Source organism: Grus americana, chromosome 2 (assembly GCF_028858705.1).
Source record: "Grus americana isolate bGruAme1 chromosome 2, bGruAme1.mat, whole genome shotgun sequence".
NCBI lineage: Eukaryota > Metazoa > Chordata > Aves > Gruiformes > Gruidae > Grus > Grus americana.
The window spans coordinates 9742192-9757620 of NC_072853.1; the positions used below are offsets into that span (position 1 = coordinate 9742192).

Genomic DNA, 15429 nt, shown 5'->3' on the forward strand with positions numbered 1-15429 from the left:
ATACCATTTTAAGACAGCTGTACAAATACAAGCCAAGACACAGCTGAATGCAGAAAAGAAACTTAGGGTTATAGCAAACTGCACATTCAACAAAAGTCAATGCCATTATAATGGCATGAAAAAGGAAGTAATATATTGTGATACATCCGTATTACCCATGACACCTATGAAGAAATTTTTGCCATCTAATTGGCACTAATAAGCCCTTAGATGAAGTACTGCATCCAGTTGAAGCATCACTGCTGAAGACGGTGATTAACTGCTACGGTCCTTCAATTATTCAAGGGAGGAACAAAGCTTTAGATAAACACCTGTTAAAAAAGACTGAAAGACATTAAGTTATCTAGTCTGGAACTGCCTGAAAGATATTAGTCTTACAAGGTACAGAAGACATCTATAAAAAGAAAAGAAATAAGTGGTTTTCTTTGTCCAATGGTAATAGGAAAAGCAATAATGGGCTTACGCTGAAGGAAAGGCTACCGAAGTTAAACACTAAAAACCCCCCTCCTAAAGCAAGCCAACTACCTAAAGACGTTTTGGGTTCTCCACCACTGACAGTTTTAAGAACAGACTAAAGAGGGAAGAAAAAAGGGAAAGGAAAGGTTGTCAGGAAAGGTTTAACACAGTGCTGGCTCTGCCCTGAAGCAGAGACATGTCTCATTAAGATCCCTCTGCTTTTCCCCTCGCAGAATTCTTACCGATTGCTAAGCACAGGCTAAGGCACGTCTTGTATACTTTCAGAGATGCAGAACCTGCTCTTCTCAGCGCATTACCCATATACATCTAGACAAGCCCAAAGCACTTTAGCGTAATGTACAGCGTACTGATTTGTGGAGGTTTTGAGGTAGTTTTCAAGCTGGAAGAGAAAGCTGTGTATTTCAGAAAATACCCCCCCACACTTTTTCTACTTTTATTTTAGTCTTTTTTCTGTTTTATCTAGAACACTTATCCCTTTCAAATGCACTACCAGTTCACTCACTGAAAGCTGCCGGTGCAGCTGAAAATGATACAGTTTTTAAAACTGTATTCTCAGCCATTACTGGAAATGGAGCAAAATTGTGTAATACTAGTCCGTTTTACATGTCCTTCTGTAGAGAATATTCTGTACAGTCTGGTGATAACAAAGTGATATACACACAAAAAACAATTCTGTATAGTCTACTGCCAGTTTGAAAGACAATCCACAAACAGCAACCATACCTTTTGTTCAATACTGTTATAAAAATGATCATTTTCTTCCCAATAGACCCTGGAAAATGCTTTAAATGCCTTACGTCTCACTGGTTTGTGTCATGGGAATTGTTAATTACAAATTAGAACTTAATTTTCTAAAGTTTTTTGAAGACAGGAACCTAATTAGTCCCTACAATTTAACAACGCATAAAGTCCAGGGGTTAAAAAAAACCCCAAACAATACGATCGTAATATTTTCCAGACATTCAAGTGTTCAAGCCTGCAATTGATTCACTCGAACTTCCATAAAAGCATGTAAAAGAATGAAAGCAAAAAGTTTAAAGAACACAAAACACTATGGGAGTACCTGTGAGAATATTAACTCATCTAGCATTTAATATTAGCATATTATCTAAAATGCAAAATTATTTGATTGACAGGATCTTCCAACATGAAAACTTGATTTAACTCTAACCGTTCTTCTTTGCTAGAAGAAAGAGTTATTGTACCAAGAAATTACTTTGTAAGGATAAATGATGAATTTAGGACAAGAAAATGTCAGGGATTCTCCAGCTCTGGACATTTCTCCTACATCACGATGCAGCTGTGTAGCAGGGAAGCAAGTACCCAGAAGTTATACCTCTCAAAGTGGCACGCACAGCAAAATGTCCAGAAAGATCAAAATTTTTTTATTTCCTCGCATGTATAACAAAACAATTTCACCCACTGAACATGAAGCATTTCTGAAGCATATTCCAGGTTTAGCATTCAGATAACTGAACATTTAGGCCACAGGAAAGCTAACTGTGATAACACTGTTTTGAGTTGCACTGTCATTCAGTAGAGTATACAATTCCATTTCATTATAGAACTGTTGAGTAGCAGTGGTACTCTTAAGCTGTTATTGTTGTTAAATAAAGAATATTTTACTTCTAAGCACCTAACATGTTTCCAAGCATACTTCAAATATAAAAATTATTCAACCTAAAAAAGGACATCCAAACACTTGTCTGGGATATACTTACAAAGCTTTTATGGATGTAAACATGTCATTCAGTCATAGTAAATGCTTGCAATCACCCACTGGTAATTTATGGAAGTTTTAGCAGTACAAACTTCTTCTGTATTTGTAGAATACAGAAGGTACAAAAAGGAACTTATATTGGTAAGATCTTATTTCTGTTAATTTTCAAACCAATAAAATTCAATCAGTATAAAAAAAAATAGAACTATCATGAAATAAAGCAGGAACATATTATCTATTCAGAAGATACTTGTTCCAGACTGAGTGAAGAAAGTTTGATCATATTACCAGGGAGAGAGAGATTACACAAGTCCTGTAAGTAAATCATGCAAGTTCTCAAATTAAATTCCTAAGGACAATTTCTTATATACATCTATGCTGTCTTACCGCTTTTATGTACCCAGTACCGTAGGAGAAAAATCATAACTTTTGATGAAACTCTGGATGTCTTTAAAGAAGGTCAGGTTTTTGCAGAAACTCAAGAACAGACAGCACGCATCGTATTTAAATGTGAGTTATGTTATTTAAACTATCTCCCTGTAGAAACTGTAGGCTGAATCTGAGCAATATTTATTTTTAATTTGAGCTCCCCAGTCTGTCTTCTACAGTCTGCAATTTTCTCATGTTTCAGATGGGGGAAAGGGGGTGCTGATACTGATAGTTTCCATTTTTTATAGACAAAGCTACTATATTTCATTATTAGGAAGCTATCATATAGGAAGACAAGATATCCTACAAACATAAGACTCAAACTACACAGTACAGCACTGATAAGAACTGTGTGAATGTATGTATGCAGTTCATCACACAAATGCAAAAAGGACAAACACGTCAACTTTTCTAAATAGTAAAGGTTCAAACACTGGATTCATACAATAACTTCACAAACAGTATTAAAATGATCACAATAAAAAACAAGATAAGGTATTCAGCAACAGAAATTGGTGATTTAGTTAGTAATAGTTAAGGTCACCTGACACTTCTCATTTTGAGTTTTATTGGTATGGGATGGTTAGCTTCACACTCTATTTTACTTCATGCCACTTGGATGAAAATTATCCTGAATGCCACATTGTGTAACAAAGTCAGTAATGGTACATTGGCTTACAGGGTCACGTTAGTGTGGCTATGAAACTGCAAGACCAGAGGGCACGAGCATGAGGTGGGAGAAGCAATACTTATCTGTGAATCACCCTAAAAGAACTGCAGAAAGTGATTTACCTAGCATCACTCAAATTCTAGTAGATGTAGACACAGAATTTAGAAGTTAATTTAATAACCTACGGGATGAGAAAGAGTGCTTTGTGTAATTCTGCCTCTCTGTATCTTTAAATCCTATAAAAGATAGACCAGGGACCCTAGAGATTAAATACTTCATTGTATATTAAATCACTACTAGCACATAATTCCGTATTGGTACATGGAATGAAAGAAGCATCTTGTAATAAAGTTTCCATCACATACTTCCAGATTATCATGCTGCAGATAAGCAAGACAAACAAATGAGTACTCTACTGGGAATATTAATTCTGACATTCCTTAATTTCAGTCTTGACATTTTATACTATTTTTCTATTTGTCAGAATTGAAATGCATGTATAAACAACTGCTTTTATAAGCCAACACTAACAGATACAAAAATCTTGTTATATCAGGCACTGCCTGGTCACTTTTCTACTTGGGATATTGCTTGTCTGCTTTTAAATAACAAATAATGACAACCAGCGATAACAGTCACCTTTTCATGCAGAAGAAGCCCAACACTGTCACTGACAGTATCATTATTTCACTGCTCCGAAGAAGAAACTGCCCTTCTAAAATAAAGCTCCCTATCAACTAAAGAAAGCATTTGTAGTAAATAATTTAAAATGTGGTAATACTGTGTTCTACATATATCTGCCATTTTTCAGATGAAAAAACAATGTTTTACTATCAATATACAAAGAAGAATTCACCCCATCAACATTCCCAACTAGCTTAGAATGTGTTGTATTCAGCTGAGTTTTGTCAACATAGTTTAAGATGAAAGTTTTACTTACTGTTCACTAAAGAAATTTTCTGGACTCTCTCTCAAAAAAAATGTCAGAAAATTAAAAATATTTTTAAAAATTATCTCTTGTCCCCAAAAAATTTTGACCAGAAGTTCAAAGATTTTAAAGCTGTTCACCCCTAGACAGGAAGAACAAGTATAATTCATTCATTCAATCTTAGTAATATAACCACTATGGATCTAAGCAATACATTTAATTATTTGTACATGAGAGAGAGATGTTTTACATGTTCGATTCTATGATTTTATGATATTCAGTTACTGAAATTCTGCAAAATGGTCAGAGAGAGAAATTTAATATTGCCTTAAGTTTCTAAGTAAAAGCTTATTGCAATCAGCCTCCAGATTCTGTCATACTTAAGCCAAGGAAATCTCACTTTTTCCCACCACATTTTTTCAGTTTCCTCACCAGCATATGCTATCCTAGCACATGGTTAATAAAAATATCTTCCATGATAGAAAAAGACGTTCTGAACTTCATAGACACTGCCAATTTGAAATCTGGTCTACTTCAAAAAGAGTACAATTCAACATATCCACTATCGAATTCCACTTGTTTTCAAGTATCCGCATATATAAGTAGATTTACAGTTACGTTATTAAAAAAAAACCCAAACCAACACATTACTGCTGTAGAACATAAGCTAACATTATTTACGAATGTAACATATAAAAAGTCATTGGAATTAATTATATGTAACCTGAAGATCAGGCATAAAAGTATATAAATGAAAAACAAACAATTGTTTTTCTAAAACAGTAACCTTCAGGTTTGCTTTTTAGAAGTAAATCAACTTAAAAATTGAAATTTAACCTCAAAAAATATTTTAAGTCAAACAGCTGAATGAAACTTTTGTATTTTTTTAGGATAGGGCACCAAGTAGAGTAAGTTCTGCATCCAAAACCAGGTATTTGGAAGTCAAGGGAAAAACCTTGGAAGACAGTGGGAGCTTCCATATCCTTCCAAGACTTTAAACTACTTGGAGTACACACATCTGTTTCATTTGAAACTCTGACTTCTGTGCCATCACAAGAGCTGAAGCAAAATCTGCTTGTGAGACTGAGAAAAAAAAATACAATTCAAGACAGACAGTTGAATCTTACTTGAAAGACATCACTGTCTTTGTGTCCCAGCGAAGCTTTGAAAGTCAGCTTTGGGATGGAAAATAATCAAGATCTACTTATAGCCACAATCATACCCCGTATCTTTTTAAGTGTAAGCAGACTATACGTTTGTATTGCCTGAAATTGAGTTTAACCTAAAAATATTACGGCAACTTTTCCACAGGTTGCCTGACTTTTCATCAGTTCAAAGACATTTAATTCATATGCAATTCATTCTTCTCTTCCAGAAAATACGTGTTTTCACTCCAAATTGGTATATTAGAATAAATAAAGCACAGGAAAGATTATTCAGTCACTCTACCATTTCTACTCCTTTGGGGGGTTTTTTGTTTGTTTGTTTATTTATTTCCTTCAGGAAGAGAGGAAAAACTGAAAAAGGCTAAACGTGATGGTAAACTTTCTCCTTGTCTGACAAAATTTATTTAAGAACACAGTAGGTCAGTGACCTCAGTAACAGACAAGCTGTCAGTGCCAATACACTTTGCTCCTCTTGAGTCAACGCAAAAAGACTCTATCTTTTCTCTCCATTAACTATAGACGGTGCCTAGGGAAATTAGCATAATTAGGCTAAAATTAGCCTTTGGAATACTGTTGAAAAGCCATATAGATTTCACTTTCCTCACAGAATTTGACATCTTATTTAGGAAAATTTAATTGGTTTTGGTTATTGAGTTCTACAACAGACAAACACAAATTACATCCTAATTTAGGAAGCCCGTTAACCTGCTTTGCTTATAAAAGCCTTCATTGGGAACTGACAGGGATATCAAACAGATTGCCATAAGGTGGAGTTCTGTTCAATAACATTTGTTGGGAAATGACGTGTGCCTTGAAAATCAAAGTGGATGTTGGCAGTAGCTGTTTGCCACCAAGGATTTTAGGCAACTGGAAAGTGATGTACATCTTACCATTTGGCAGCCCAGGAAATAAGTTCCAAAGCTATCTCCCTAAGAGGCCTTGCCCAGGCATTATTATACAAACAAACAAAAGAAGCAGGACAGTCTGGCTCAAAGATATTAAAATAAAAAAATAAATATCTCATTACCCTCAGTCAAGCTGCCCTGTTAGTTTGGGGCACAAGGGGACACTCCTTCCCTACATCATAGCAAGAACTCTCTGCATTCCACTATAATAAGAAATTCTACTCCAGAATAGCATCACTCTGCTACACTCTCCTGCTTCCCTGAACTGCAAATCCATTTAATTCCACCAACTGGGAATCATACCCAAAGGAAAGCTCAAAAGTTTTACAGAATCCACAAAAAACCCCCACGCTGCTAACAATGGCAGTGTACACAAAATGCAAGCATTACTTCTTTACTCGTGTAAAAGCAATCACTGTAAGTGAAAACAGTCCACATCACAATCCTGGAATTTATGAGATTCCTATTGTACCAACTGGGAAATACAATGGTTAAACAGGACGTATAACAGAACTATAATACTGATTGAACCCATCACTCTATTTGGAAAACCAGATCTCCAAATCTTCATTTTGACACTTTTAGTTATGTCCTTCAAGCCTGGATCTGAATCTTGAAATATTTAAGCTAATAATGTGGTGAGGTTGTAGTACTAAAGCTTTTGCCTCCTAGCTACTTTTCAGCTAACATGAATCTTTCTGTGTAGTGTCAGTGCTGTGGAGAAGGATGTTATTTCCTCCTTCTCACATCATCGCTCTCATTGCTGGAGAGCAAGAAAACAATGTCTTACCTATAGAATGACTCCAGGAGGTCTATTTAAAGATTCAAAATATGAACTCACAAAACAGCTTTTCTGTTCCTTCCAGAAGGAGTTATTTCTGCAGGGGATGAGCCCAGGCATCAAAAAGAATTTTAGAGACTGAAAGGAAACAGTTTTTCTGCCTCCAGCTGCTATCTGCTCTGTGTTTAGGCCCAAATGGTATACCCTGCCACATAAAGAATGTTCTCGATTCATGTTAACTGGCAGATACTTTGTGACTGCTGAAACTACTTTCCCATAGTAAATAAGCAAAGATTTATTCTGATTTGATTTAGCATTTGAGTTTACTCACAGAATTAGTTCCAAGAACTTGCAGCTCTGGTTCGCCTGATTCTAGAAGCTTGGCCACCATACGAAGGAAACTTTCCACAAACGGTTTTATGCTTTGAGAATGGCAAGCCATTAGAAGTTGGTCCAATGCCTCCATGGCAATTAAAACATACCTGAGAATTAGAGACATAAAGCACATAAAGACATGCTACATTTATCATTACCTCAATTTGTTCAATTTACTTCATTATTAAAACAAAAATTAGAAAAGAAAGCATGGAAGGCACATATTTCCCATTGTCTAAAAATGGAAGCTATTGGTATTTCCTACATTTTATTATTTTTTTAGGGTAGGCAGGAAATTGAGTGTTTTCAGAAGGGATGTCATAAGACTTACTAACAGAGTGAATATAGTTCAATTTTCTTTCCTATCACATTTTCTTTTCAATTGTAAAACCCCGTTTTCTAGTATACAGATCTTCTGTCTTTCCAAATTCCAGTATGGAAAGCCAGCAACTTATCCATACTCCTGCACAGTCAGACAACATTCTAAGTAAATGAAAAAAGAGTAAAGACAGCAGTGACCAAAGTTAATTACCCTAAAGAATGGCCATTCACCCATTCTATAAAGTTATAAAAATATCTTTTGATATCATGAAGGCCAAAAGTGATGGCCTGTGATGGATGTTGCCTTTCTTTTCCAACTCCTGACACTATTTAGGCTCAATATTTTCCTACTCTATTTCCACACTCTTTAAAATCTTCTCCCTCTTTAAATAATGCAGAGCCAAAAATTTCCAGCTCAAATAGGATTTAGAGTGTGACAGAGTTTTAAAAAGTTCCCATTTAAATACAATTTAGTCAAAAGGGCTGAAAAGAAAGATATCCCCACTTCCCAATACCCTGAATGACATTCAAGGGCATATTGGGTTTACACGGTAAGATTTTGGTGCCACAGGGGCCACAGGGGTGGCTTCTGTGAGAAGCCATCAGGAGCTGCCTCCATGTCAGACACAGCCAGCTCCAGATGGCTCCAAGATGGACCCACCACTTCCCAAAGCTGAGCCCCTCATTGACACTGGTAGAGCCCATGGAGGACCACAGGGGAGCAGATATCCACACTGCAGACTATGGACGACCCCATGCTGGAGCAGGTGGCTCTGCCCTGAAGGAATCTGCAGCCCATGGAAAGGCCCCGCTGGAGCTGACAGAAGCTGTGGGCCCAGGGACAGGAGCCCACGCAGGAGCAGCTATTCTGGCAGGACCTGTGATTGTTGGGAACCCACACTGGAGCAGTCCATTCCTGAAGGACTGCACCCTGTGGAAAGGACTCATGCTGGAGCAGTTCTTGAAGGACTGTCTCCTGTGGGAGGGACCCAACACTGGAGCAGGGGAAGAGCGTGAGGAGGAAGGAGCGGCAGAAACAAGATGTTATGAGCTGACAGCAACCCCCATTCCCCATCTCCCTGCACTCCTCGTGGGGAGGAAGTAGATGAGTCAGGAGCGAAGTTGAACCTGGGAAGGAGGAGGGCTGGAAGGAAAGTGGTTTTAGCTTTGTTTTTATTTCTCACTATCCTACTCTGTTATTACTTGGCAATAAATTAAATTAATCTTCCCCAAGTTGAGTCTTTTTTGCCCACGATGGTAATTGCTGAGTGATCTCCCTGTCCTTAGATTAACTCATGAGCTTTTCATCTTATTTTCTCCCCCATCTGGCTGAGGAGGAGTGAGAGAGCGGCTGGGTGGGTACCTGGCAGCCAGACAAGTTTAACTCACCACAAAGGGAGTGGGTCTGTCTTGCTTCCTAAACTTGATCAGAACAAGCATGATGAAATGCCAGTACATGCTGGCATCTATTTTTAATGCTGTGACTTATTTCCTTACCCATAGCGATGCCTGACAACATCTCTGCTCAGTCTCTCTGCTAGGTAAGCACCAATTCGATCCAGCTTTTCTGGTGCAGAAACAGCATAGAAAGTCAGCTTCTCCATGTCAGCTTTAACAAGACCATCCTAAAAACAGACATACAAAATATAAAAGTTCACAGAAAATATAAAGCTTTTGAAGTGTTTTCTCCTTTTGTCTACTCAAGATTTAAAGATCTGAGCAATATAGATGGGAATAAGCTACCAGGGAAAAAAAAGCAACAACAAAACCCAAACAAATAAACTTCTGAGCAAAATTGTCATTAGCTTAGCTGCAAAAATTAGCAACATAAAAATTAAGTAAAATATTTTTAAAAGAAACAAAACAACTATCTTCCCCCATCTTATTTTTGGTGGGGGGGAACAGGTATTCCAAAAGAAGCTATTTAGTGAGATATGTCACCAGTTCTGAGATACACTTTTTGCATACTGGTACAATGTAATTTTTTTCTATGCAGTTTAAATATTTTGGATTGCAGTTTAAATATTTTATTTCTTCAGTGTCACATGTTGGAGAAGGCTGACATACGGGGTACCTGAAGGGTAATTGTTAGAACAAGATCAAAGATTAATGTATCAGTTCCAACATAAACTGTGATACAGCTCTCCTCAGGTGAGGTTATAATTATAACTATCAGGTAAGAAGGATAAAGCTTTTTCTCTTTTTTTTTCTAGAAGTTCACAAAAACATTATCTTTTTCAAATAAATGACTTTGAAGCTTTTAACACACTCATTATTAATTCATTCATTCTATCAAGCAAGTCTTCTCATACTTTAGAGAAGGCCTGTAGCTCAGTGAAACATCATGGACTGGTTTGTGTCCTGCACTGAGCCAATGAGTATTAACAAAAGCAGAGACTCAGGAGTGCCAACACAGAGCTACTGAGTGAGATTAAAGCTATAAGACTACAACTGTAGCAATTCTGGGTGTTTCTACACCTGTATGAAACAAATAGATTAAAACAAATAAATTTACAAAACCATATTGTTCCATGCTTTCAGTACACTGTATACAGAGAAAACATTTCCTTTGAAGCCAGTAACATACACTTATATAGTAACTAGCACTTACTAACTAGACATTTTAAAGAAAAGCCCACATAATTTATAAGATATAAGCCAAATGTTATACAAACGCTAACTGTTCTGCTTACTTCCGCTATAACACAAGATAACAAAATCTGGTAACACATTTAAAAAAAATACAGCAGCAGAAACATAAGCTCTTGATCAGTCTGAACCATCACATGATTATGTATAGATATAGGCATTACTAAATGGTAACACAGAAGTTATTTATTGTCACTGAGAGTAAGAGCTAGGCTTTAATATAGCTCCAAGACTGTTCCAGTGAAATGAAAAAACTGTGTATGAATAACTGGAGAAATTAACAACAACAAAACCCCTTTTTCGATCACAACAGCCTACCAGAACTATAAAAACTTAGAGAGTTAATACGTCAAGAGTTACAAAATCTTGTAGAAAAACAGAAAATGTTCACAACTGCAACCATAAGAGAACAAATCTTTGTGGTTCTACATAGTTATGAAGTGCTACCTCTGCTGCAGAATACCCTGTTCAATTAAATCTTTATTTCTCTGAACAAATCATACTAATTTTACTCTTCTACATACACAGCCCTGCTTTGAAAAAGGAATTAGACCAGACGATCTGCAGAGGTCCCTTTCCAGCTAAATTATTCTGCTAACCTTTATTAAAATTATGAAGCACTAAGGAAGAATTTACTGTAACATGTGAAAATAGACAAGAAAAAAACATTCTTCAAAAATGCTAAAGCACTAGTTACTAACACAAAATTTTCAAATGCCAATCCTTTAAAATTTTAAAGCCATCACTCACTTTTGGATCTTCAGGAAATATGTTATCTACTAGACGCTTGTAGCGAGGTCGCAAAGCAGCACAGCAACAGCACACTCCTGCAGAGAGATTTACCCAACAGAATTTAGAATTAAGTTTTAGGAACTCCGGTATTTTCATTTGAAGTGACTAGCTGACAAGCAAGGATGAGAAAGACACAGTGAATTCAGCTGCTTCTTTCTGTCAGCAGTAAAGCAAAATTATGGTAATTGAAAATGACTGAGAAGTCAAATAAGCAATACTACTATTGTAGTGTAATACATGAGAAAATATGCAAGCATCTTGGGTACTAGAAATGCACCTGTCATCCAGCCATGCTTAAAAACATGCAGAAAAATTAAAAAAAAAAATCGAAATCTAGTAATAATAAAACCAAGGCTACTTAATTTTCTGTTTTATCTTATTCTGAATGATCATTTCTAAACATATCTAAACATGCATTATGTTCCGTCTTTTAAAGAACAACTACAAAATCTTCTGCTTTCAGGCAATCATATAAAGCAATATAAAGCACAACATACAAAACAAGCTCTACCTTCATTGTCCTACTATTTCACCAGGCATCGGACAAAAGACAGTCACTTGCAGTGAATAGAAGGTATTTTTCTGATCTCATTTCTACTCTACTACTAATACTGTACTCATATAAAGACAACCAGGACAATATATGTAACACAGTAATTTAAAGAGTCATACTGCCTGCTCTAACAAGATAGAAACCTACAAAGTATGGTTTGTTTTTTCTAGAATTCAGGACTACTAGAACTTTGGAATAATTCAAGTTTACTTGAAGTAAAAACTTAGCACAAAAAAATCCTGAAAAAATGTTTCTAGATATCTGTCCAATTGTTTTATCAGTGCAGATTTATTCCCAAGGAATTGAAATGTTTTGACAAATCAGGTTTGAAATGTTGCGGTGGACATATAAAAGTAACTCACTGGTCAGGCCTCAGATTAACATTAAAGCAGCTTTGATGCATAAGAGCTGCTAAATTGGAAATAATATACTGAACAACAATATAGTAAGTATGCATGCAGATCAGTGGCTGTCTGGTCTTTCAAATCTCAGTACCTATAAAACATTCAGAGTAGCTAAATATTTTACAAATACCTTATTAAAGATAGCCATTTATGTACTCCAAAAGTTATAAAACACTTTGCTAAAAATAGTAAAAGCTGCAAAAGCTTTTACCGCAAATCAAAAAAGGGAAATCAAAAAAGGGATATCTTGGCAGTAACTTTGATGATTATAACTTATCTGCAAATTTTTCAGGATATGAAGAAATATTAGACAAACACATCAGGATTTGGATATCTTAAGTAAAGAAGTACAAGTTACCTCAGTTGTTTTTAACCATATTTATCAGCACACCTGGGTGATTAATGACACAGACTTCCCTTGCTGTACTTGTTTTTATTATAAGACTCTACATGAGTAGATATTGTCCCTCTATTCTACCTGTTTTCTGATACTACTTGTCTTTTGGACAAAAAACTGAATTGTGCTCATAGTCTGACAACTTTATTCTTGCAATTTATTTTATCAGAAACAATTAGTAAAGGTAGGTCCATGATTTTAAAAGCATGCTTTAACTCAAAGTCCTCCTCAGTGGTCTTTTAACTCAATTCATCAGTTATTGAGTCATGTATCACCAGTAAGATGAACACAGATTCACAACTTCAATATATAACTATGAAAACAAAAAACAAGCAAAGAATAAACAACAGGAATATTGAGAATTTTTGTGTGAAATAGTACTTTGTTACTACTGTTAATTTCTTCATATGACTCCTTTTGTTGACATCTCCTACTCACAGAAGTCTAACCAACATAAAAATCTACATTTCCATAAAAGCTGATGCCACTGGAAAATGCAGGTATCAGAAGAGGTTAAAAACCTACTGGAATTAACCCAGAAATAATTCAGACATTTGTACAAATATATTCTATTGACAGCAATGTTGTGTAACATTATAAAAGTAAATAAAATCATAAGAAAGCAGTACCTCATTAGTGTCTAGGATAATACTCAGTATTCAGAAATTCAAGTAACACTATCAAAATCCACCAAAACCTATCATTGTTAAATGTTTCTTGAGTTAGGTATGCAGCTCTGCACCTGGCTCACTCCTGGTCATTGTGTGTCCCTACTTGATGTTCTACCTTATGGACCACTAACATTGGTCCAGAGTAAACATTAAGTTTGATTACTGCTAAGTATAACAAAATATTCTTACAATAACTACACTAAATATTTTGCTTCAGCTATCTAAAACATAGTAAGAACAGAGAATCATAAAATATTGTATGCAAGACAGGGAAAATTAAAAATTATTCTGGAGATAGTTTCTCCCTCTAAGTGACAGGAGAGAAAATCCTTGCAAAGAACCACAATTTACGTTTTCAAACAGTGTTTTAGAAATGTGGCAATTACATAAATTGAACATAAAACCTGGATACAGTCACTCCTTTGAGAAGGATGAAATATCAGCTAACAGTACCAACTCATTCTGACAGCCTTGCCAGGTGGTTTCAGTTAATGGAAACTCAATAGTCTTCAAAGACTGCTCTTCAAATTTATGGCACAGAGTGAATTTTGACATTTAAAAATAGACCTAACAATAAGTATATTACATAAGATTTGAAAATTTTTTCTTCTCTCCATCCTGGATTTTCAGTGGTATATTTACATTGCTATATATTTAATTATAGCACAGTTTACATGAAAAACAAAACAAAACACCATCTTTTCAAACCATTCTCTATCATCAAAACATAAAACTAAAATTAATATGAATTTTAACATCATTAAAATAATTTTCTAAATTAAAGAGAACATTCTAGTATTAGAAAGCTGTAGTTAATCTATCAAAGCTTTCAGCCTCCAAAAATATTTTGAGTAAAGAAATCTAAGCAGAACGCTATCAGAAAAAAAATTAAGTGACAAAGAACACAGGAAAAAAGAAAACCAAAAGCAAAACCCAAAACAATTAAGTCATGAGACACACTTTGTGGGAAAATTACTTATCATTGCTCTGTGTTTTGATATAACCAGGAAAGATTAATAAAAAAAACATAGGAATAGGTTTTGAAAAAAAAAAAGAATATATAAAAAAATAAAACACAAAAATCAAGCCTTAACAACATACATTAAAAATAGATTGAACTTAAAAGAATAAAACAAAATCTAGGAACATTTCACTACATAGACCAGAAAAGATGAATGTTTTAGAAGATGGAGAGAAGCTGAGCAATTAAAAACAGATTCTCTACTTCTTGGATACAAATTTAACCCAGACAGAAGTTGATCCAAATAAACAGATTAATTTTGCAAAAATAAACTGGTTTGTAAGTCTACAGAATGCAGCCACTAAGCAGGTAAAAAGAACCCTTTTCATTTTATGCAGGTCTATCGCTGAAAAATCCTATGACAATTCCCTTTCAGTGTCAGAAAAAAAATCAGCATTTTAATGGTCTACCCCCTTGAAGACATCTTTACGTCATTTTATACAAGTAAATATAAAGGTTAAAGTGGTATCTAAAGAGATGTTCACACTGTTACATGATAGTCAACGTAAAAGGTTTAAACAATACTTATTATTTACTTCTGCAATACTGGGATTTTCCAAGTTTAAACATGCATGTTCTCTTCTGCTAAAGGAATCCTGTAATCTACATTTTACACATTAAGACTGTACGTATTTCCCAGCTGCACAGGTACTTCTTTTTACACACATTTATTCTACACAACAACAGTAAGAAGAAACAGCCCACGTTATCAGAAAATGGTAATTTCACCTACCCAAACACATACATGGTCTTGGTTCAAAAGCAGAATTATAATCATAGGCTTTTTCTTGCTCAACAGTTGGAACTTGAACATACTGCCTCATCCTGGATATGATTTCACTCCCCGGGTACTCTCTCCTTTTTCAGAAATTTGCGCTCTCACACTAGCATTGAAGCAGTTACTTCATGAGAGGGCTCTGCAATACTGTAAGCTTATCTGATTAGCTCTGTGACATCTACATAAAGGCACCAAACACCTGAAAAAACCTCAGTATCAAATTCTGTGAACAAGGCCAGGCAAAAGAACAGAGAAAAGAATAAAAGATACATTGTCAATGTGTGATTCCCAGCTCATCGAATGAAATTGCTCAGAGCCAGTTTTGTTACTTCAACTTCTCCAGAACATGCACTTCGTTATTTCTGTGACTAGGAACAAAAAAATCAGTATAG

At 35.4% G+C, this 15429-nt stretch overlaps 1 protein-coding gene across 11 annotated transcripts in view; it reads right to left on the reverse strand.

The window, feature by feature from the left end:
- EFR3A (EFR3 homolog A) overlaps window positions 1-15429 on the reverse strand; it is a 91300-nt gene that overhangs the window by 55682 nt on the left and 20189 nt on the right. For all 11 annotated transcript variants that reach the window (XM_054814960.1, XM_054814956.1, XM_054814957.1 and 8 more), the window contains 3 exons: window positions 11172-11248; window positions 9270-9397; window positions 7408-7558 (listed from right to left, as the gene is read on the reverse strand). In XM_054814960.1, coding sequence (XP_054670935.1) covers window positions 7408-7558; window positions 9270-9397; window positions 11172-11248 — 356 coding nt within the window. The remainder of the gene's footprint in view (window positions 1-7407; window positions 7559-9269; window positions 9398-11171; window positions 11249-15429) is intronic.